The 23,295-nt window shown below is 43.7% G+C and overlaps 1 protein-coding gene across 2 annotated transcripts in view; it reads left to right on the top strand.

Moving 5' to 3' along the window:
* The window catches only part of LOC115192510 (breast cancer anti-estrogen resistance protein 3), an 83,229-nt gene that overhangs the window by 27,116 nt on the left and 32,818 nt on the right, over positions 1-23,295 (top strand). The window contains exons 1-3 of one of the 2 annotated variants that reach the window (XM_029751105.1): positions 1,264-1,397; positions 9,216-9,573; positions 21,478-21,520. In XM_029751105.1, the coding sequence (XP_029606965.1) occupies positions 9,224-9,573; positions 21,478-21,520 (393 nt within the window). In that variant the 5' untranslated portion in view covers positions 1,264-1,397; positions 9,216-9,223. Of the gene's footprint in view, positions 1-1,263; positions 1,398-9,215; positions 9,574-21,477; positions 21,521-23,295 lie in introns of those variants that run through there. The other variant, XM_029751104.1, reaches the window with a different exon arrangement.

Consider the following 23,295-nt stretch of genomic DNA (forward strand, 5'->3'; position numbering starts at 1 on the left):
AGACGCCTAAGGACGGACAGCTTGCAGTGGCAGACTACGTGTAACAACACCTGCACAGGATCGGTACATCCGAACATCACACCTGCGGGACAGGTACAGGATGGCAACAACAACTGCCCGAGTTACACCAGGAACGCACAATCCCTCCATCAGTGCTCAGACTGTCCGTAATAGGCTGAGAGAGGCTGGACTGAGGGCTTGTAGGCCTGTTGTAAGGCAGGTCCTCACCAGACATCACCGGTAACAACGTCCTTGAGGGCACAAACCCACCGTCACTGGACCAGACAGGACTAGCAAAAAGTGCTCTTCACTGACGAGTCGCGGTTTTGTTTCACCAGGGGTGATGGTCGGATTTGGCCTGTACTCTGGAACGGGATCGATTTGGAGGTGGAGTGTTCGTCATGGTCTGGGGTGGTGTGTCACAGCATCATCGGACTGAGCTTGTTGTCATTGCAGGCAATCTCAACGCTGTGCGTTACAGGGAAGACATCCTCCTCCCTCATGTGGTTACCCTTCCTGCAGGCTCATCCTGACATGACACTCCAGCATGACAATGCCACCAGCCATACTGCTCATTCTGTGCGTGATTTCCTGCAAGTAAGGAATGTCAGTGTTCTGACATAGCCAGCGAAGAGCCCGGATCTCAATCCCATTGAGCACGCCTGGAACCTGTTGAATCGGAGGGTGAGGGCTAGGGCCATTCCCCCCAGAAATGTCCGGGAACTTGCAGGTGCCTTGGTGGAAGAGTGGGGTAACATCTCACAGCAAGATCTGGCAAATCTGGTGCAGTCCATGAGGAGGAGATGCACTGCAGTACTTAATGCAGCTGGTGGCCACACCAGATACTGACTGTTACTTTTGATTTTGACCCCCCTTTGTTCAGGGACACATTATTCCATTTCTGTTAGTCACATGTCTGTGTAACTTGTTCAGTTTATGTCTCAGTTGTTGAATCTTGCTATGTTCATACAAATATTTACACGTTAAGTTTGCTGAAAGTAAATGCAGTTGACAGTGAGAGGACGTTTCTTTTTTTGCTGAGTTTGTGTCCCATGCTAATAAAGGCCCTTGAATTGAATTGAGAGATAGATGTCATACTACTGAGGGGAATAGGAAGGCAACAGCCACTGTGGGAGGCCCAGGGACACAAAGCCAGAGCGAGAGCAAGGGCGAGAGCGAGAGCGGGAGAGAGAGAGAGAGAGAGATGAGGAAGGAATTTGTTTCTCTACGCTGGTCTTGTTGTTGCCTGTCTGTGTGAGTCTTTGTGCTGGTCAGTCAGTCTACTATGCCTTGGACTCTGTAGTACTACAGCTCAGGAGGAACTCTACTCAAGTAAAGTGAGGAGGAAATCTCTGGCTGTGCTCTTTTTCAAAACAAGTGCAACTTTAAATAGACAGGTAAGGAATTCTGGAAATGATACTGAATGGAGTCACAGGGAGTGTTGGAGTGTGATGGTGTTGTATCTAAATGCAGATAGGAGTTACAGAGGTGTGGGCAGTATCTATCTGTCTAGTTTGTTTACGACTTCAAAGAACGTTGATTTATTCAGACTTTACACGTCTTCACAACAACAGGAAACTCTCAGTATTGTTTTTAATAGAATTACTTCAGTCAATTCAGTTTTTGCCGCCTTTTCTTACGAACAAGGTCAAACTTTTACAAATATTTCCTAAAATGTTTTTTCTTTATTTTACACAATATCATAAGATAAGCATTTCGACTACTGAATCGATGTCTTTCAAGGACTTTGTTTTCTGAGACTTTTCCCTTGGGAAATTGGCCACCTAAGATGCTGTGTGTGTAGGAGAGAGATGACAGTAGCTGGTCTTGTTGGTGAGGAATGGAGTGGCAGCCACTGCTGTGGGCTTTAATAACTGCCGATTAATATGTCACACACAGACCAGCCATGCAGCCCATAGACTGAGACTCAGCGGGTCTCTCTCTCTCTCTCTCTCCCTCCCTCTCCTGCAGCGGTCTTTCTCTCTGAGGAGGAGGAGAGGAAGATCTGATTTCATATCAAACACCCCCCTTTCTCAACAAAAGAATGGCCCAAACAAGTGTCATGTGACAGTTGGGCTCATTGTTCTTTTCAGAGATCTGGAGAGAAAGACTGGCCAGGGGATGCTTCAGTAATGCACTGCTGTGTGTGTGTGTGTGTGTGTATGTTTATGCTAATGTCTGTATGCAAGTATGTTTGTCCTCAGTTTTCCGCCCATCCACTCTCTCCAGTTTGCGGTGAGAGAGAAAGGGCAACCTCACTCAATCAGTTTCCTCTGGTTAATTTTATCCCTCTTCATATCCCTGCATGATTTTTATTTGTGGTGTTGTTTTCCTGTGCCACTCATTAGCTTTCCCGGTGTGTCTGCTTGGCTGTCTGGGTAATGAGGGGCCAGGCCTGCAGCATGTGACAGAGCTGGAGCTGTAGGACCTTATAAAATCTGCGTAGCAGAGCATGTGGACGGAATCCAGACATTAAAACTGAATTCAACAATATTTTAAAATGTATTGGATTTAGTAGTAGGAAATCAACTAAATCTATTGAACTTATTAGAAAATGCATGAATTTGCCCAAGTTAATCATAAGTCACGTACAAAATGTATCAGCGATTCGTATTTTCCTGCAACATTGTGAAACAGCACAGGAATGCCCCCTGTCTATGTGTGTGTGCGGTGCACGTGTATGTCTACACTCTGTGTAGCTGTTAGCGATGATGCTAATGATTCCATCTCAACCAGAAGAAGGTTTTCCCAAAAACCTTCTCAATTACATGTTAACTTTGCATCAATCCAGTGGCCATTTGTTTTGCAAACTCTGCAATGACATGAGTGCTACAGAAACACTGCTAACCAAACAACGGTCTATTGCTGGTGCGCACAAAATGTATTAGATTCTTCCCAGACGTCAAAAATGGTCCCCTGATGTGGTTGAAACATTGTTGTGGACTTAGAACATCCAATTTAGTTGTTTTTCTATATAAAAAAAAGTATGGATTATAAGAGGGAAAAATTCAATCAGGCAAAAATTAAACCGATTTTATAGGTCCCTAGAGCTGTGAAGTGTCTGCTGGCTGCTGCTTTTAGAGCCCCAGCTGAAAGACATCCAGAACTCCCTGCCCTGCCTGTTGCCTCCACACCTCAGCTGATTGGGCATGTGAGCTATTCACAAGTCAGACCCTTTCTCCACAGCTTCCTGTTCCTTCCTGTAAACTAGATAAGATGCAAGCTGGACACCCTGCTATAGAAACCCTGAAAGCCGGCTCAGAGCCTGTATCCAGCCTGATTCACTGTGATTTGTGTGCTGAGTGGAGGACCAGCGTTAATGGGGGGAGAGAGAACTCCCTAAGCCCTGGGTATGATGGGTCTGATGGGGGGAGAGATGTATGGTCAGCCCAGATGTTCACTGAGTACAACAGGCTGATATTCTAAGCTAGAGCAGACCTAACTGTTTTGTCTCCCTCAGAACTGCCTGTTTCCATTGTCAGATATGGGATGGATGGGAGAAGCTGGATGGGCATAGCAGTCAGCCTTATAGTGCTAAATGTATTAGAGGTTTATTCTGCAGAGTACTCTCGTGGCCCACAGCCTCTCTCTGGCCTTTTGTCCACTCAACGCACGTTTGAATTCATTAAAGGGAACCTGCATTATTCACTAAATTCACATAGAGGAGTGAGTGTGGGGGAAGGCTGGAGAAAACAACATAACTCTGATTATATTGGCCAGTTTGTTTTGAAATTCACTGGAATATTCTCTTCCTCCACTTTTTCAGTAACTTCTCTAATAAGCTTTAGTTTCGATGTTTATAGTTTAATTTCCTTTACATGTTGACTCGCATATCTTTCTGATCAAGGTCAATTTTGGCATTGCTCACTATTAGGTAACAGATTTGTAGATGCTGTGTGACTAGTGCAGGACACAATGCTCCTACTATAAGTACAGTAAAATAAAGACAATATTTGTGTTTGTTGACATGAGCTAATGACATGTGCCATGAGCCAGATGCAAACAAAGAACTTTAAAATGTGTGTGTGTGTGTGTGTGTGTGTGTGTGTGTGTGTGTGTGTGTGTGTGTGTAAAATATGCATAGGAAGATGTCAGCAGTGGGCAGCAGTTAAAGTGATGAGAGGACAGAGATGGAGAGAGCCAGAGAAAGACCATTGTGCTTGTGAGAGGTAGACAGACAAAAGAGAGAAAGGAAGTGAAACAGTGTGAGGTAAAGCGGAGTGACATCATGAGGCACAAAGGAGATAGACAAAAGAAGAGGGACGGTGGCGATTTTCTACACTCACACTTCAGTTCAAATAACAGCCATAACCTTGTCACCTCTTCTAGTATTTCACATGAATCATTTATGTTATCAGAATATTGAATATTCATGTTGTCTTAATGAGCCCAGAGAGAGTTAACCCTTTGCCTTCCAGCACGTGCAACAGACTCACCACAGGGAAGTAATTATCAAACAGCATTCCTTGAGTGGGAACAGATGTGCCTGGTTTTGGCCACACTGACTCACTGCTGGTTTCTCATTCTGCTTTTTCTGAGGTCAACAGCAGGCCTCCACACACTGACCAGCCCAAAGCCCTCAGGCACCAGCCAATTAACCCCTTGCACCAGCCCAACCAGTTTCACTGGCTTCTATAGGAATCCTCACCTGGCCGCTGAAGAGTGGTCTGGCACAAAATGGCTGCTTAGCACTGGGTGGGTGCTGTTGGTTAAGGTTGGGTGTTTGATTGAGTCAAAGATTGTTTATTATATTGACAAGATAGTCAAGTGACCGCTCTAACAATGGAAATACAGTGCATTCTGACTTATTTTTTTAATTTTAGCAAATTCAACTGAAGTACCTTAATTACATACGTATTCAGCCCATTTGCTATGAGACTCGAAATAGAGCTCAGGTGCATCCTGTTTCCATTGGTCATATTTTAGATGTTTCTACAACTTGATTGGAGTCCACCTGTGGTAGATTCAATTGATTGGACATGGTTTGGTAAGGCACACACCTGTCTATATAAGGTCCCACAGTTGACAGTGCATGTCAGAGCCGTAACCAAGTCATGAGGTCGTAGGAATTGTCTGTAGAGCTCTGATTCAGGATTGTGTCAAGGCACTGATCTGGAGAAGGGTACAAAACATTTCGGCATTATTGAAGGTCCCCAGGAACACAGTGGCCGCCATCATTCTTAAATGGAAGAAGTTTGGAACCACCAAGACTCTTCCTAGAGTTGGCCGTCTGGCCAAACTGAGCAATCAGGGGAGAAGGGCCTTGGTCAGGAAGGTGACCGAGAACCCGATGGTCACTCTGACAGAGCTCCAGAGTTCCTTTATGGAGATGGGAGAACCTTTCAGAAGGACAACCATCTCTGCAGCACTCCACCAATCAGGCCTTTATGGTAGGGTGGCCAGACAGAAGCCACTCCTCAGTAAAAGGCACATGACAGCCCGCTTGGAGTTTGCCAAAAGGCACCTAAATGACTCTCAGACCATGAGAAACAAGATGTTCTGGTTTGATGAAACCAAGATTGAACTCTTTGGCCTGAATGCCAAATGTCACATCTGAAGGAAATCTGGCACCATCCCTACGGTTTTGCTAAACTTTCTCAGAACCTGATTTTGCTTTGTCGTTATGGGGTATTGTGTGTAGATTGATTAGGGAAAAACACAATTTAATCAATTTTAGAACAAGGCTGTAACGTAAGAAAATGTGGAAAAAGTCAAGTAGTCTGAATACTTTCTGAATGCACTGTATATCAGTGCATTCCTAACAACCTAACCATTACAAAACTTATATTCGATCAAATAAGACAAATATTATTTTTTTTGTTGACAAATTCCACACTCTCTCATTGACCGCCATACAAAAATTGCTCACTTCGTGGGGTTATTTTCGTGGACAGATTTTGGGCAGAGTAAAACCTCTCGCTTCGCCTCTTCCTCTCTGGGTGAGTTGTGTGAATTGTCACACCCCCATAGACTGTAATTTGTGTTTGTTCTGTGGTATGATGTTGATGTTGATGTTGATGATGAGTAAGTGGAACGTGCTCAGTGACTGAGCCCACATGATGAGTCTGGACACAGAGCAGGGGAATAAACATCTGTGGTGATCTGAGATCCACGTCAGGACATGATTTTAGAGGTGTTAAGGAATTTCTGGGAGACGTTAAAAAAATATGGTGGAGTTTTTGATTCTGGATAGCTAACTACCGAATCACACTGTGAAAGCCGGTACTCTGATCTGATTTTTAGTCTCACAATACACCTGGAACACAGTAGGTGAATTAAACGTGCTTCTGATCCGATTTCACCCTGAAATGTCCTAAGTTCTCCTGAGATTGAAACCTGTTGTTAACCATGGTTATTTCCCAGTATAAGTAGCTCCATTTTTGTCGACACTACTGGCATTCTATCATCTCCTTGATGAGTAAGGAGACATAGCACAGAGAGAAGGGAGATCTTATCATACATCAATTACAGGACAATGTTGTACTACTATTTTAATTGCATTTGCATGATAGGAATGAGTGTGTCTGTGTATTTGGAAGTGTGCTGTAATCACAGGGCAGATTATGGTACTCTCCCATCAGTCAGTCAGTCAGTCAGCAGCACCCGTGATGGTGGGGAATTCCTCCCATGCTACAGAATAGTCCTCCCTGCTGCTGCCCTCCTGGCATTCAGTCAACGGCTTAAACAGCAAAGCATCTCCCCATAGAAGAACATATCTGGTTGCACTGCAATCCCTGTGGGGAGGATTAACCATTTTAGGGACGTGAAGCAGGGCCTTAAATCTCCCCCTCTCAGTTAGAGAGAGTTCACAGAGTTAATACCAGACCGAAACACTGACACCAACCCTGGCTCAGATTACATTTCACACAGCAGAAAGAGGACAAAGGCTCTGAAAGCAGCACCAGGCCGTGTGTGTGTGTGTGTGTGTGTGTGTGTGTGTGTGTGTGTGTGTGTGTGTGTGTGTGTGTGTGTGTGTGTGTTGGGGTCACGGTGACAGTGTGTATGTGTGTTGAATAGCGCTAGTTAATAGGGTCAGTGCGTGGTCACTGTCAGCTGTTGTCTGGGTCAGTGAATTCTCCACCTCTCCTCGTCCCCATCCTCCCCAAGGGGGTGTTTCTATAGGACTGCTGCTCCCTCAACCCACCGCCCATTGTTTTACACGCATTCTGCACTACTCTGTTTTTTTAATCACACAGAAGTTCGCATCCATGCATGAGAGTGTAAAGCAAACCCTGATGAAAAAAACAGCAACATTTCAAGCTGGTACATGCTGGTCTAGCTGGTTAGGCTGGCCGACCAGCTGGTCAAGCTGGTGATCAGTTTGTGATGGTATGCTAGTGACCATGCCGGTCTATGCTGGTCCACAATGGTCTAACTGGTCAAGCTGCCCTGGCAAAACCATGCCCATCATTATCATATTTCCCAGCATTCTCTACTGCAGTTGTTTCACAATTTTTTGTGTGTTTTTGCATGTACATTAATTGATTAATAAATCTTATGCTACACAATGATAAATAACATACATGTTTATAAACTAATCCAATCTGTTAGTTGGACTTATTGTACCTGTTACTGAAATGGTTGTTCCAGTTTAGATGGTTTAGGTAGTCTAATTATTAATCTTTCTAACCCTGGCAGTAATTCTGAATACAGATTGTGGGTGAATAAAAGTTACAATTGTTGTATATCCCCATTCTGGCTGGATTCCAACAGGAACTAAAAATAAATTTGCAAGCCAGCCTGATGTGACCTGCAGGCCTGATGTGGCTACTGTATTAGGAAAAAAAATAGAACCTGAAAAGTAAGGCCTTATAATACATGTAATGTTCTGTCTTAAATAATTAAGCACTTTGATGCTGGTTTTGCTGGTGACCAGCATACCAAAATTGACTGGTCAACAGCATACCATGCCAGCCACCAGTGTCCTAAACACAGTGAAGACTGGTCACCAGCAAAAGCACAGCAAAGACACCAGCAAAACACAGTGATGGCTGGTCACCAGCAAAAACACAGTGAAGACAGCAGCAAAAACACAGTGAAGACAGCAGCAAAAACACAGTGAAGACAGCAGCAAAAACACAGTGAAGACAGCAGCAAAAACACAGTGAAGACAACAGCAAAAACACAGTGAAGACAACAGCAAAAACACATTGAAGACAGCAGCTAAAAAACAGCGAAGACAGCAGCAAAAAAACAGTGAAGACACCAGCAAGAACACAGTGAAGGCTGGTTACCAGCCTTGTCTAGGCTGTTTTTTAAGAAACGATCAAAGTGCTTGGCAGTCTTAACCAAAGTTTTTCTTTATCTTCCATCACCACACAATTGCATTTTAATGAAGACCGTAGGCTTTATCCTCCGTTGACCCCTTACAGTGTGATAATCAAACAACCTACATTACAGCTAAACCGTGTGATGATTGATTTTTCTTTACGCTCACTCCCCTCCACATGCCAAGTCAAGTTTAGGAAATAAAACAGGTTATGAATAATCCTGTGCTGCTGCTCTTTGAGGAGCAGGTGAGGAAACAGCAGCAGCAAGTGACGTCACCCCCTCTCTGCTGAGGAGGGAATTTGGTTTCTCTGCTTGTTAAGGAGTTGGCCGGAGGCAACAGATAAAAGCAGAAAGCTGAGCAGAAAAGCTTCTCGGCTTAGAAAGGAGTCTTTATTTCATTGTCCAATTAGAGGCGTAGTGGTCCAAACTGAGGTAAACATGTTTTTGGAGAAGACAGAGAACAAGAGATCCCTATTTGCTGTTGTGTGGTCAGAGTCAGACTGGCTGGTGGTTCACTGATAGCCTGGAGTTGTGTCCTCTCTCTCTCTGGGAGGTTGTATGGAGAGGGAGGGATCCTCAGTGGAACTAGGACTTGGATAAATGAAGGATGGTGGTCTCTATGCCATTGGCTTCATTTCAATGTACTTACGTATATAGCATTATCTTAACATATCCAGTAGCAATGCCATTGTCACTGTGCTGTACTATACTGACAGCTTAAGAGGAAATGTACGCACACACGTAAATGTTGCCACCCATCTTGTGCATCAGCAGCACCTGTTTACTGTCCCGGACACCATGTCTCTGTGATATTGTCACAACAAGGAGAAAACGCAGTCATCTGCGATAACCAGCCTTATATAACCTCTAGGTGGAAGTAGGTCCTCGGTCCACTCCTCCTGCCGTCTGTTCTGATGTATGTCTCTCTCTTTCTTCCCTCTCAGAGCTGAGGATGATGGCGGAGGGGAAGTTTGCCAGTCTGCCCAGGAATATGCACATGGGCGTGGGCAGCAGGCAGTGTCCCCTGGCCTCCTCCATGGACCTGCTGACCTCCAGGCCTGCAGTACCAGAGCTGCCCCCAGCCGGATACCACAGTGTCTCCATCCACGGCACTCTGCCTAGGAGGAAGAAAGGGTCCCCAGCCCCGGCCCAGGGCCCTGCCCACTCCTGGGACATGTACAGCCACATGGGCACCCTTCCCCACCCGGCCCGCACCCGCCTGCCCTCCTCACCGCTCATTCACAACATCATAGAGGAACACCAGCCTTACCATACAGGGAGGAAAGGCCACTCTGCATACAGGTACAGACACACATCCTTTAATGCTCCAGTGCTATGCTTTATATTTAGGACTAGTTTAGGACTACCTTGGCAGCAGCTAATAGGAATCCTAATAAATACTAAATTTTCCTTTGTTCATAACACACAATCTAAAACAAATAGTTATGTTTTGTAAAATAAGACACTTAGGGGTCGTTCTTCAAAGCTACTTGAGTACTGTGCTGCAATCACCCCCCTGACTGACTGAGCCTACTTCACTCTGAAATAGTGTCCCAGCTCAAGCGTCTGCCATGGTAAGCAGGTCAGCTGAGATATAATCAGTGAGCAGCACATGTTAGCACTAGCCTCTCTGCTACTGTCTGTCAGGGCAAGGGGCTGTATCCCTCAGGCCCTGTTGAGTCACTGCAATGCAGCTTCACTCTGGCCCCCTCTAGATGTTATCCGGGGCTTGGGCCTTCCTCCTCCCCACAGCACCTTGCACTCACTACTGAAAGACAAAAGTGTCAGATTGCTGATAGGGCTAGCTTGATCTCAGATAACACAGCAAGTGAAGGTAGAAGTTCCACAGCATCAATTCATGTGATTAGCCCAGAAAACTGTGGGCAGAGACATAATAAAACATACACACATCTCACAGAGATGGAGTGATGGGAAGGCTTCTGTTTAGGGTGATATAAACCACCCAACACAACAACAAAGCTTGTCTCTAGTTGAGATATATAGGCCCAGACAGCCCTGGCTGTGAGTTAGATCCTGTGTGGCAGAGTTTTAAAGTGGCACTCCAGTCTCCTTTTCACCTCATTTAACACCTGATTTACTTAACAAGAGGCACATCTCAATAGGTTGTCCAGGCAAATCATTACATAGCACAAGTGGGGGGGATTTCATCTTTTGTTCTCTATTGCTCCTTTATTGTTCCTTAAGCAAAGGAGGGTCCGATGACATCATGGATTCCCATCAGAGCAACTCACTGAATAACCTACTCCTTGAAGTATGCAGTTGTGTAAAAAAGTATATATATATTTTGCTCAAACATTGTTTTTACCCTTTAGTGTGTAAAAGTAACTGTATTTATAATTGGGATATCGCTTTGTAACAGTAAAAGTTTTTTTTTTAAATCACTGAAGGATGTCTTTATGTGACACTGTAGACCAGAGCAACCCAGCGGCGCGGGACAGAATGAAACACAGCCCCCCTCTTTAGACACGCTTTGAGCAGGCAGACAGAATATCTGGGCCTGGGTGGAGGAAGTGGGTTGGGGTGCGAGGGGGGTGTTAATTAGAACTGAAAAGGCTGCGTCCATCCCTTGACATTTGAAGGTTATCTAATATTGGTCTAGTATTTCATCCCCATAAAGCTGGTGAGGTTAGTGAAGGTAAAAACTAGACAAAGGGAAAGAGAATAAATTAGCCACTGGTTTCCATAACAACCTCCATTCTGGCACTATGGGATACACAGTGGAGGTGAAGAGGAGCAACAAGGGTAGAGGACTGTCTGGCTCAGCAAAGCGAGGGAAGGAGGGAGAGAGAGAAGGAGAGAGGCAGAGGAGGGGTAGAGAGGGAGGCAGAGGAGGGGTAGAGATGGAGGCAGAGGAGGGGTAGAGAGACAGGCAGAGGAGGGGTAGAGAGACAGGCAGAGGAGGGGTAGAGAGACAGGCAGAGGAGGGGTAGAGAGACAGGCAGAGGAGGGGTAGAGAGACAGGCAGAGGAGGGGTAGAGAGGGAGGCAGAGGAGGGGTAGAGAGACAGGCAGAGGAGGGGTAGAGAGGGAGGCAGAGGAGGGGTAGAGAGGGAGGCAGAGGAGGGGTAGAGAGGGAGGCAGAGGAGGGGTAGAGAGGTACTGAAGAGAGCCCTGAGGTGTAGTGTCTTCTTCAGAACATTGCATGTCCTAATATTTATATATTTATTTTACTTTTACATTTTTGTGTGTTGTTGTGAATTGTTAGACACTACTGCACTGTTGGAGTTAGGAACACAAGCATTTCGCTACACTCGCAATAACATCTGCTAAATATGTGTATGTGACCAATAACATTTGATTTGATTTGAACAGGGGATCCTGTGGCATTAAGTACACAGCCCAGAGCCCAGCTGTAGTGTATCCGATTGTGGCTGCTGCTTTAACTCTAGGCACTGATGTGGGGATATGGACAGGAATGAAGGCTAACAGAACACTATAAAAGCTTTAGTTCTTAGGGACTCATTCTGCCTGCACTGTGCTGCCTGTTACAGGACAGGACTGCAGCCCCATTGTGTCTATCTTAAGGCCACTGGTTGACTGGTTGTGGCTGGCTAGAGGGGGAGATTTCAGGATTACTCAAAGGTCTTTGTCCTGCTCTGTTATGAAAAGATAGGTCTGTCCTTAACTTCAGATGGGACGATATGCCACTCTATCATCTCTTTTCATGGAGATTACATGAGTGAATGACCACTTCATTTCTGCTCACTGACTGAACTACTTGGCTAATTGTTGTTCCATGGATATTGTACGTGTTTTAAATAAACCTGTTTCTTTGTGCTGACCTGTTAGTCTCCCTGACTGTCTGTTGACCCTTGCCCCAGACAGTGCTCCATCCTTCAGCGACACGCTACTTAATCAGTGTTTATTCTGTATCGATGACACTATCTGGATTGATCCACAAAGGGAGACATTTTTCAGGTGACCCCTGACCTCAGTCTGTCTGTGTGCGTATGTATAAGCCAGATAGCCCCTATAACCCAGGGCTCACTCACTCTGCTCCAGGGAGAGATAGACAGTTCTGGCTGCGGTGTGCCTGCAAATCCTTTACGAGTTGGACTCAGGTTGAGATGGAGAGGAGATTTACAGCCTCGTAGAGGAGATGAAAGGGCTGATTAAAGATGGAGCTGGCCGTGAGCTCAGAATCTAGACTGACTGAGCTTCTCTGTTTGTTCTGTTGAGAAATGGGCTGCTGCTGAGTTTGGGCCAGACGCCTGTATGGTAACAGGCAAGGCTAGAGAATGGGGAACAGTGGTGAAGGTTAAAAAACAGCGAAGAGAGTGTTTTTCCAGATATCTGACTGTCAGGGTCAGTTCTGAATAAACCACTCTGATCAAAAACCAAAACATGGAGCTGCAGCTGCAGTATGCACAGTACATTGATAGGACCATGCAGGTAGGCGAATAGACATCACACACACCACATCTTTTCAAGGAACGTATTGTTGTTTTCCACCATGTCAAGGCTGTCCTCGGGATCACAACAGAGATAAGTCATGACGCCAGGCCTCGATGTTTCCAAGGACGCTGTGCGCTAACCCGAATCCAGGAAAAAATATGCTATTGTTATGATCAAATCATGCTGTGGTTGGTTAGGTACAGTAAACATTCAATTCCAATATCAAACACAGCCCCGGAACAAACATTTACTGTACACCGTCATTTGTATTGATTGGCTGTGGGACTCACACGCTTCTAAGCCAATCACAGTGTATAGACTATAATTCCTGTCAATGTGTTTGTAGTTCTGTTTATAGTGTTCAGCCAGCCCAGACCATCAGGTGCTGGTTCTGCTTTTGGAAGGCTGCTGCTACTTGTCCTTCTCCTCAGCTGAACCAGCCAGCAGGAGGCTGAGGGACAGAACATGTTCTGTGTGAGGGGACACACACCTGCAGCAACCCTGTAAAATAAAGAGATCTATCCGACTCACCCTGGGCCAATCATTCACACCCCTTCACCTCCCCCAGTTTTTCCTGGCCAGATGGTCACTTAGTGTGAGTAGTATATGTACGCATTTATTCATGAAAATGACTTCAATAAGGTGACTTGATTGAAGTTATTTTGTGCCCCGTTGAGCGCTGATGCACTGTACTATACGTGTAAAAGTTGAGGGATTTGCCAATAGTGTCACACTGCCCCTTGAGTCAGTAGTGTGCATGTGCCTTAGGCATCCAGAACAACCTTTCGACTCCTCTGTAGGGCTGAGGGAGTGTTGCATGTCAAGTGCCCCTCTCTCTCAGTCAGTCAGTCAGAGAAGGGGAGGTTGTGTGCGGAAATCCAATTATAGCCAGGTCGTCTGTGTGTGACCTGGCCTGTCCTTGTCCTTGGCTTGACTGAGATCCATTTGAACTTGAGGTTTGGGGAAAGTCAGTGGTTGAGTAGGGTACACATTTTCTCTCTGCAACACGATGCAGCTGTGGTTTGGCTGACACTCAACCGATCAGAGGGAGAGGCTCTTTGGCTGGCCTGCGGCCTCGCTCATCCTCTTTCTGTGAAAAATGATCAAATCTCCACTATGCCTCCCAACATCTCTGTTCTCTAGCCTCTCGGACCCAAGAGGTTGGGGATATACTGTATGTCCTGAATGATATCACCGCACAGTGAACTGTATGATACCACCGTACTGTGAACTGTATGATACCACCGCACAGTGAACTGTATGATACCACCGCACTGTGAACTGTATGATACCACCGCAATGTGAACTGTATGATACCACCACACAGTGAACTGTATGATACCACCGTACTGTGAACTGTATGATACCACCGCACAGTGAACTGTATGATATCACCGCACTGTGAACTGTATGTGAACTGTATGATATCACCGCACTGTGAACTGTATGATATCACCGCACTGTGAACTGTATGATATCACCGCACTGTGAACTGTATGATATCACCGCACTGTGAACTGTATGATATCACCGCACTGTGAACTGTATGATACCACCGAACTGTGAACTGATTGTGATGTTACCTAGCACTGTAGCTGTAGGTGTTGAGTAACAAGACCAGCTCTTTATTCCGATGCGGAGGGAGCGACTTCAGAGCTGAACCAGCCAGCGCAGCAGCCTGCCTGTGTTGTGTTGTGTTCCTCTGAGGTGGTGTGACATACAACCACCCACTCACCCTGCTGAAAGAAAAGCCAGGTTAGTGTGTAGGCTGACATGAAAGAATAGGCAGAGAAGAGAAAGTTCAGTTCTCCAAGTACAATGAGACGTGGTCGTACAGAAGCTAAATGGAGAAAGAGCTGAGAGGAGCTGTTTAAGAACTAGTGGCCGGCGCTGAACTTCTCAGGATGCAGCAAACATACTCTTTCCAGTTGACTTTACTGGCCACCTTATTTCCTGCTGCATTCACACCCTGTTCAGAAAATTAGGGAGAAAAGGAAAGACCAAGGGCCGTCGAAGTAGTTCGGTGAGTTATTTTTAGATTGTAATCTTACTGTAAATTCTTTGGTTTGGATACTTGCTCGCTAAGCCAACATTTTGTATTGATTAAGGGTCAACATTCCACTGTTTTCTATTCCACAGAGGCTCTTCTTAAAACATTTTTTTCACATATATTTATTAGTTCCAAGTCAACAATTACAGAAAGAGATGGATTTCTTTATTTCCACACATACCCCCCAACCCAAAGAGACAAAAGCATAACAGCCAAACATTCACAGACACATTTCCACTAATAAAAATACATAAAAAGTATTATATTCAGCCGCAGATAATGCAGATTACGCTTCGACTATAGCCAATATTCACCTAAAAATAAAGAATATACAGATTTACAATTCCAATTCTTCTACAATATCACCGGTTTGCAAAAAGTCACACAACAGATCCCAAATATCATGAAACTTTGGGGCTTTCTTTTTCACTAAATAAGTACTTTTTCAAGTGAGGGTGAACTGACATCATTTCAGTGCAGACCAATTGAAAGTCTAGCTTGTAATAGACAGAGATCAACAATTTTCTTCTCTTTCCTTTGTAAAGAGAGACGAGAAGAGAAAAAGAGAAATTCCTGGGTAAAGATTTAGGATGCAAAGTTTAGGGATTAATGGTATTGGGGTAGAGGTAATCTCAGAGATATAGTGCAGTACTGAGCTCCAAAACGTTTGTATTTCAGCACATTCCCACAGGCAATGATACAAGGTGCCTAAATGTGTGTTACATTTAACACAGGTCTGTGATATTAGGGTCAAATGTGTGGAGCTTAACAGGTGATATATGTTCTCATTATCAAATTGTATTGCAACAATCTCAGGCAGCTGTTTATTGTCTGTATCTGAGCTCTAGAGCATATCATACCCCAGTCCTCTGCTGAAATATCTTCCTGCATATCTTGTATCCACTGAAGTCTCTTACTATCAGAGTTGTCTTTATGAGTAGCTACAATTTTCCCATATAATGACATCATCTGACCTCTCCCATAACACATACTAACAGAGAGAGTTTCTAAAGTGGTTGAAGGACGTTGTAGGGAAGATTGTTTTAGACTGGAAAAAATAAATCTTGTAAGTATTTGAAAAAAGGCTTTTGTGGTAAGTTAAAGCTTTCATTTATTTCTTCAAACGACATGAGCCCTTTTTAATTGAATAAATCCATTACTTTAACAATACAATTTCTTGGCCATTCTTTAAACCCCAAATTGGTGTAAAACTGGATAATACAGGGGATTCGCCCAGATATTGCTGTACTTTGTGCCACATAGTTAGGATGTTTTTAACAAAGGGATTAGTAGTATTCTTCTTTAGCTTCTTAAAGGGAGCAGAGTTCAAATATCCATACAGAGATAAGCCTTATGTGGACAGCATTTCAGTCTGCAGCCAGGGTAAGTATGGTTTCTTGGAGAACCAAAACATTGCAGCCCTAAGTTGTGCAGCCCAGTAATACCACTGTAGGTGTGGAAGTTGCAAACCCCCTCTGTCATAGGGCAAATAAAGAAGAGAAAGTCTAAGCCTTGGTTTTCTGTTGCTCCAGATAAAATTTGAGAGTATCTTTCTGATCTTTGTGAAAAAATAAAGGTGGTGGAGCCAGAGGAATTGATTGAAATAGATAAAGAAATTTGGGCAGAATATTTATCTTAATGATATTTATTTGACCAATAATAGATTTAGGCAATGATGTCCATCTGTTGATGGATTCTGTTACACTCGTTACCATGGGTTCATAATTTGTTAAAGTCAATGAGCCAATTTCTGGTGTGATTTTAATACCAAGATGTGAAACCTTGTTCTGTATTCACAAATGGATGCTGTACAACTGGATTCAGTCTCTCTTGCTTGTTGAGGAAAGGATAGAAGAGGTTTAAAGTTTTATTAACTATAAACCCAGAAAACTGACCAAAGTTTTTCATTATATTGGACAGGGAAGAGATATAATCTGTTAAGAATAAGAGGGTATCATCGGCATACATGTTCAGAATCCAATGTTTTAATTCCACTAATTGACAGGTGGGACCTTACTGCAATGGTAAAGGGTTCTATAGCTAAAATAAAGAGTCCTGGACTGGCCGGACATCCTTGTCTTGTACCCTGAAAAAGCATAAAAGGTTGTGAAATCAAGTTGTTCGTGGCAACTTCTGCAGTGGGGTCGGTATATATCTTAATCCATTTATGGAAGTAGTTCCCAAACCCAAATCTCTTAAGCTCTTCAAATAAATAAGACCACTCAACTCTATCGAATGCCTTCTCTGCATCATGTGAGAGTATGACAGTATCAGGGGACCCTTCACACATGTGCACTATGTTTAGTACTCTCCTCACTTTGTGAAAACCTTGACGGTTTTTCACAAAGTCGTTTTGGTCTTTGTGTGTTAGATATGGGAGCACTCTATCCAATCTCCTGGCTAAAGCTTTAGCAATAATTTTTGAGTCGGAGTTCAGAAGAGAAATCAGTTTGTAACTTTCACATTTTGTTAGGGATTTATCAGGCTTCCGAATAAGAGTGATTAAAGCACTCCTTAGAGAGAGGTGGAAACAACCTTACTGAGAGAATTCTGCATACATTTCCAAAAGTGGACCTGGAAGTTTGTCCTTAATATCTACTGGGAGAATCATCTGGACCTGCCGCTTTACCTCCCTTCATATTGGAAATAGCATCAGATATTTCAACACCATTCCACCACCATCCTTTCCAGATCCAATTGTGTGTCTTCTGAAATAGAGGGAAAATCAAGACCATCCAAAAATGATGTCTGATTAGTTAAGTTCTCGAGAGATTCAGAGTTGTAAAGTGTGTTGTAATAGGAAGCAAATGTTTGGTTTATTTCTACAGGATCCGTTGATAATTGTCCTTGGAAATTATGAATTCAATTATTGGCTTTGTCTGAACTTAACTTCTTAATGCACCAGGCCAGCAATTTACCATGTTTTTCACCTTGATCATAGAAGGACTGTTTCAGCCTCGTTAGGCTGTTTGCAGCCTTTGAGGTGGAAAGTTATTCATACTGAGCTTTAAGAGTAAATCATTCTTTGTTTATTTCTTCTGAGTGATCCAAAAAAGCTTCCCTCGCCAATTCTCTGATTTTGCTGTCCAACGCTCTCATTTTCAGATTTAATTGATTTGATTTGAAACTGGTAAAACGTATAATTTGCCCCCTAATATATGCTTTGAAAGCCTCCCATCTGGTACTCGCTGACGTTTGGTCAGTGTTCAATGTAAAAAATATATCTATATGCACTCCAACGTAATGTAAGAAGTCTGGGTTCTGTAACCATCTGGGATGCAAATGCCATCTAGAGGATCCTTTTACTAGTTTTGTATCCCTATAGAATAATGACACAGGGGAATGGTCACTCAGAACAATACTATCATATCCAGGACCATCAACATTAACCAGATTAATACGCTCATTCAAAAGAGTTCCCTGTTCAAAATGTATCTAACTGCTGTATCAGTTATAATATTCTCCACTTGAAACGGAACAAATTTGTGAATTAAAACCATAACACCACGAGAATGAGAGGAGAAACTGGATGCTTTTACTTGCCCTTGCCATCTCCTGCATACTTTAAGTAGCTCATCCTTCAACAAGTGTGTTTATTGTAGGAACACAATAGATGAATGAAGTTGTTTAAGCCTAGTAATAACCTGTTTAAGCTTGGATAGTTTACAAACTCTACAGACATTCCCCAAAGTAAAATTAAGTTTTACATTTGAAGTAATTTAACCGAAGATGTAAACATGGATTAAGCTATAGCATCAAGGCATATCTAAAATATGTTTAGTAACTACAAGGACCACGTTAATATTTTATAGTGAGAAAAATATGTAAAGATCTGTTGGAACAAACAAACATAAATCTATACTAACACTGAACACCATTCCCTTGTCTCCCTAAGCGAGACACCCAACGCTTCCTCTCCCACCTCCCCCTAATCGTAGATTGTAGCCTGGTGGACGACTGATCCATTAAAGTGAGTAGTCTAACCTAAGCGTCGCTAAATAAAACAGTGTCTCCTACCGTCTCTCTGCCATTACTCCTCATGAACAAAACAAAAGGCCTATCTTGCAAGATGTTATGTGAAATATCACAACAAAACGCATATCTAGCAAGATGATATGTGAAATACTGTATCACGTAGTATTCGTTTGAAAAGTAGCAAAGAATAGCTCCACCTAAAACAGTAATGCTAGTCAGTGAAGCCTGACTAACGCTAACATTACAGTATGGACAGTCCAAAATAGCTAGTAGCTACCAAGTAACAAAATGGCCCATACATATAGCATTAACGTAGTATACCATGATAAGTTTATAAACCAACAAAAATTATCAAAGATCAGAAATGAACAGGCTATGTGAGAAAAATATATACCATTGAATATGTGCTACGTTACCCAAAGGCCCTTGCACATGATGTAGAAGTCAGGCTTGCACATGAGTGTCAATCATTTTAGTCCAAGGATATGATCGAAACTTAAGTCTTCATATAAAGTAGTCCCGATGCTTCTCGGTGGTGCAGGATGAATGAATAAGGTCCCGATGTGTCCATTGACATGGAGCTTAACATCTTCATCAGCATTTTGGGGCGGCAGGTAGCCTAGTGATAGGAGTGTTGGGCCAGTAACCGAAAGGTTGCTAGGTCGAATCCCCAAGCTGACAAGTTAAAAATCTGTCATTCTGCCCCTGAACAAGGCTGTCATTGTAAATAAGAATTTGTTCTTAACTGACTTGCCTAGTATAAGGAAACTGAGTGGGTGAGCTCACCATATTATTCAGTTAGCTGTTATGCTAGCTACTGTACTACAGTAGCAGTTAATAAATGAGTTATTGTTAGTTAGCTTGCCAACAGTCACATAATCCAAGGTGGTTTAATTCTCCATAGTCCAGAGTGGTGGTAAACTTCACAGCTACAACATGACTAGGAAGAAGATTCATGTTGTATGCCACGGATGAACACCTCGGCTTGAGAGGGAGATTCAAACTCGTGTGACCATCCATTGTAGGTCAGATATTCCATTGGCAATGTTGAGGGACTTGAGCTGGTTGTTTGACCCTGTCGTAGCATTTTCCTTTTCGGCGGTGGTCCGCAGATAGGTCAGGGAAGAACAAGATCTCTTTGTCCCCGTATATCATCTTGCCCATAGCCCTGGCTTTTCGCATCACTCGAACTTTGTCTTGAAAGTTGAGAAACTTAATGTTAAGGACTCAAGGAGAGGGGTGGTTTCTCTGGTCTGTAGGAGCAGGAATCAGATGGGCTCTTTCAATGCGCAGCGGGTCCGGAAAGTTGTCCGACCCCAATGACTCGGGAAGATAGAGCTTCCAGAGTCATTGGGGCCGGACAACTTTCCGGACCCCTTCCGCATTGAAAGAGCACATCAGCTTCCGAGAGAGAGAGAGAAATGCAAGAGAGAGAGAGAGAGAAATGCAACTGCGTCACCATTTGCCACTTTTTCAAGTAGATTAACCAGTCTCAAATTAGACCTCCTGTGGTGGTTCTTGAGTTTAGTTTTGAAGTAAGGTCCGCCAACTGTTTATCCAACTTTTCGGTCGTTGTTTTGACAGTGATGACAGTATCTTTCACCATGCTAATGTGTTCCTCTCCTTCGTCCAAGGGCGTGGAGTGGACTTGATGGTCACGTTTAACCTCACTAATCCCTGTTAGGACACCTTCGTGATTTGCGGAAAAGTCCGCCCTCATGGCAGAGATTGCTTCCAAAACCCCTTAGTTCTGGCTCTGGTTGTCTACTTTGCTGGTTGTCATGTCGGACTTGTGGTGTGAGGAGCTTGTAGGGCTTGCTGGGTTAGTAGAGCTGGCTGAATTAGGGCTAACTGGCCTAGCCTGGACCACGTTGTCGACGCGAGATGTTCTTCTTGTTTTAGGAGGACTATGTTTAAGCCGATTCATAATGGATGTAGATACGCCTGAAATTGTCCAAGAAAATTGGTGTTCATGTTACCAGGATTAAAAATAAGAGATAATAATAAGTTTAGCCGAAATTGGCAGGAGAGCACTAAAAACACGTCCTCCCAGTTCAACGCCATAACCACACCCCCACAGAGGCTCTTAAATATGATGTTTGTGTTTTTCCCCCTTCACAATCTCTATGGGAAAAGTGGTGAAAGGCTCAAGGAATTAATTCCCCCCCCCCTGTAAGGCCTCTGCATCAAGGGTTTGGATTCAACTACTCTTAAACACACAAAAAAACTGAATACTGAATATATAGAGAGGCAGAACTCAAATAAACAGAATCTTTAGCAGAACCCTGAGGAGGCATCGTCTCGTCCTCAGGAATTTGAAATGAACTCCTCTCAGCCTTTAGAACTGGTTTCCTCTCAAAATCCATTATGGACATCTCGAGTTGGTTCTGAGAATTTAGGGAGGACTAGCCCTGCTAATGACAGGGACAGTTTAAACCCCTTTTTCTCATCTAATGTAACAGAGAAAGGACTCATGTGGGAGTTTCTTACCCCTCTGTGAATTTGCCACTGAGGTCAGAAGAAGGGGACATGTGGCTGTGCCTTGTGTGGGGGCTGGTTGGGTAGACAAGTGGGTGGGGGCGGGGGCAGGTGGTGTCTGAGCTTGCCACTCCTGTCAGAGAGGAGGTAGAATCTCAGTCAGCAGCCAGGGTAGTAGCAGCAGCTCTGCAGACACAACACAGCACAGGGAGGGAGTGGATGGGACCAGCAGCAGCCAGTAGAAATGTGTTCACTCAACAGAACCCTGTCTCTGTCTCTGTTCCCCAGGGACCTCAGCAGCAGCATGGATCCCACCATGGAGTATGTCAAGGTAGGAGCCCACTCAACCATTACACATCTGGCTGAGACACAGGGCTCAACAGGTGTCACTATTGTTTTGTTACCTCACTTTATTTTTCAACTGATTCAGAAGCGGTCAGAAATATTGAGGTTTGATTCATCACTTATCTGAATGGTGTTTTAGTCAGGACTGACAAGACCAGTCATACAGGTTTACGTTTTCTACCAGACAACAAATACTGTAAGGATATAGTTCAGCTTTTTGAAGTTGATATGACACTAATTCCTACAAAACAGTTGAGACTAGTTTTGTAACTCTGAGGTCAGTGAAATAGGGCAAGAATGCTAGTAGCTCTCAGGGACCTCTGACACAAGATGTTGATCTGACATCAAGGATATGACGTGTCTTGGTTTATATTTCCAGGATTTGAAAGAGATACAAAGAAAGATAGATTAAGACAGTAAATATGTACAGTATATATGGAGAAGACATGATGTGTGTACAGTATGTGTGTGTGTACATGTGTACATGTGTGTGTTTGTGTGTTTGAGTCATAAGGTCTGATGATGTCATGTTTTGTAACTCACTATTCTTTTGACAAGAGGTTTAACTTTTTGTTCTCCAGACAGGTTGAGCATTCAGTTCATACAGTTCAGCTGTGTAAAAGTGTCCTCTTCAAGCTTTGTTTCCTGTGTAGACATCATCTACTATACCCATTGGTTAGAGAGAGAAAGGGGCATTTGTTTGAAAAGGAGTGAAGATCCAGACATAGCCCTCATAAGCTCTCAACTATTATCGCAATGCCACAGGAAAACAGTAGGCAGACAGGAGATTGTAATCACTAGTTTTGTTGTGTTTTGTCTCAGAAGGAGCCACACTGTACTCATCTGTAGCTAAGGAGCTGAGTAACGTCTTCAGTGGAGTAACGTCTCTTTGGTTAAAAAGTAGCAGAGACCACTTGGGTAGAAAGGAGTGTCTCTTAGATGGAAACGATGTGGAACAATGTTCCATTTCCACCAAGAAGAGAGACATTTCTCTTTAGACTTTTTAAAAATCTAGTGCTCTAAAAGTTTTTTGTATAGTACATGTTTAGTAGCTAAGTAACTGATGTTGGCTCTAGCTATAATTCCTCTTTATGTAAGGTTGCTGTGAGCATAAATGATTCTACTCTCTCTAAGGGGGAGGCTGTCAAAAAGCCTCAAAAGGAAAAAGACGAGCGAGCGGTGGAAATGTCCTCTGTCTAGTACGCTAATCTAATTTCTCTCTAGGCTACGAGGCACTTTGTCTCAGAAGTAGGTCAATGTATCGACCAAATCATATTTCCCATTACCTTCACCTGTGTCCCTGCTCACCGTGATTGGGCTTGAGTGGTGACTGAGGTCTGTGTGTTCTGATACCACACGCCTGACAACTCTCTCTCTCTCTCTCTCTTTCACACACATGCTCATTCACCCACTCCTTCCCTTTTTCCCCTCACCCACTGTCACTAATACCCTGGGCTGCTTGCCTCATACGATAGGATGCTCTCAGGTCAGTGTGAAAAGCAAACATAGTGGTTCTTCACATGCAGGTCAGGAGAGCAAACAGCTCTCATATCAGGTGCCATGGCAGCCTTTCATGAACACATACACAGCTCTGCTACCTCACTAGGGTAGTAGGCAATGTTCCCTATAAGCTGCGCCAGCTCCCCTTGGACAGATGAAATATCAGCCCGTGCAGAGATGCACGAGATTGAACTTCCCTTCACTTTCTAGAGTTTTCCTCTTTAGTTTACACTAGCAACGTTTCGCTCTACTGTGGGAATT

This window comes from Salmo trutta, chromosome 4 (assembly GCF_901001165.1).
Source record: "Salmo trutta chromosome 4, fSalTru1.1, whole genome shotgun sequence".
In the NCBI taxonomy this organism is placed as follows: Eukaryota; Metazoa; Chordata; class Actinopteri; order Salmoniformes; family Salmonidae; genus Salmo; species Salmo trutta.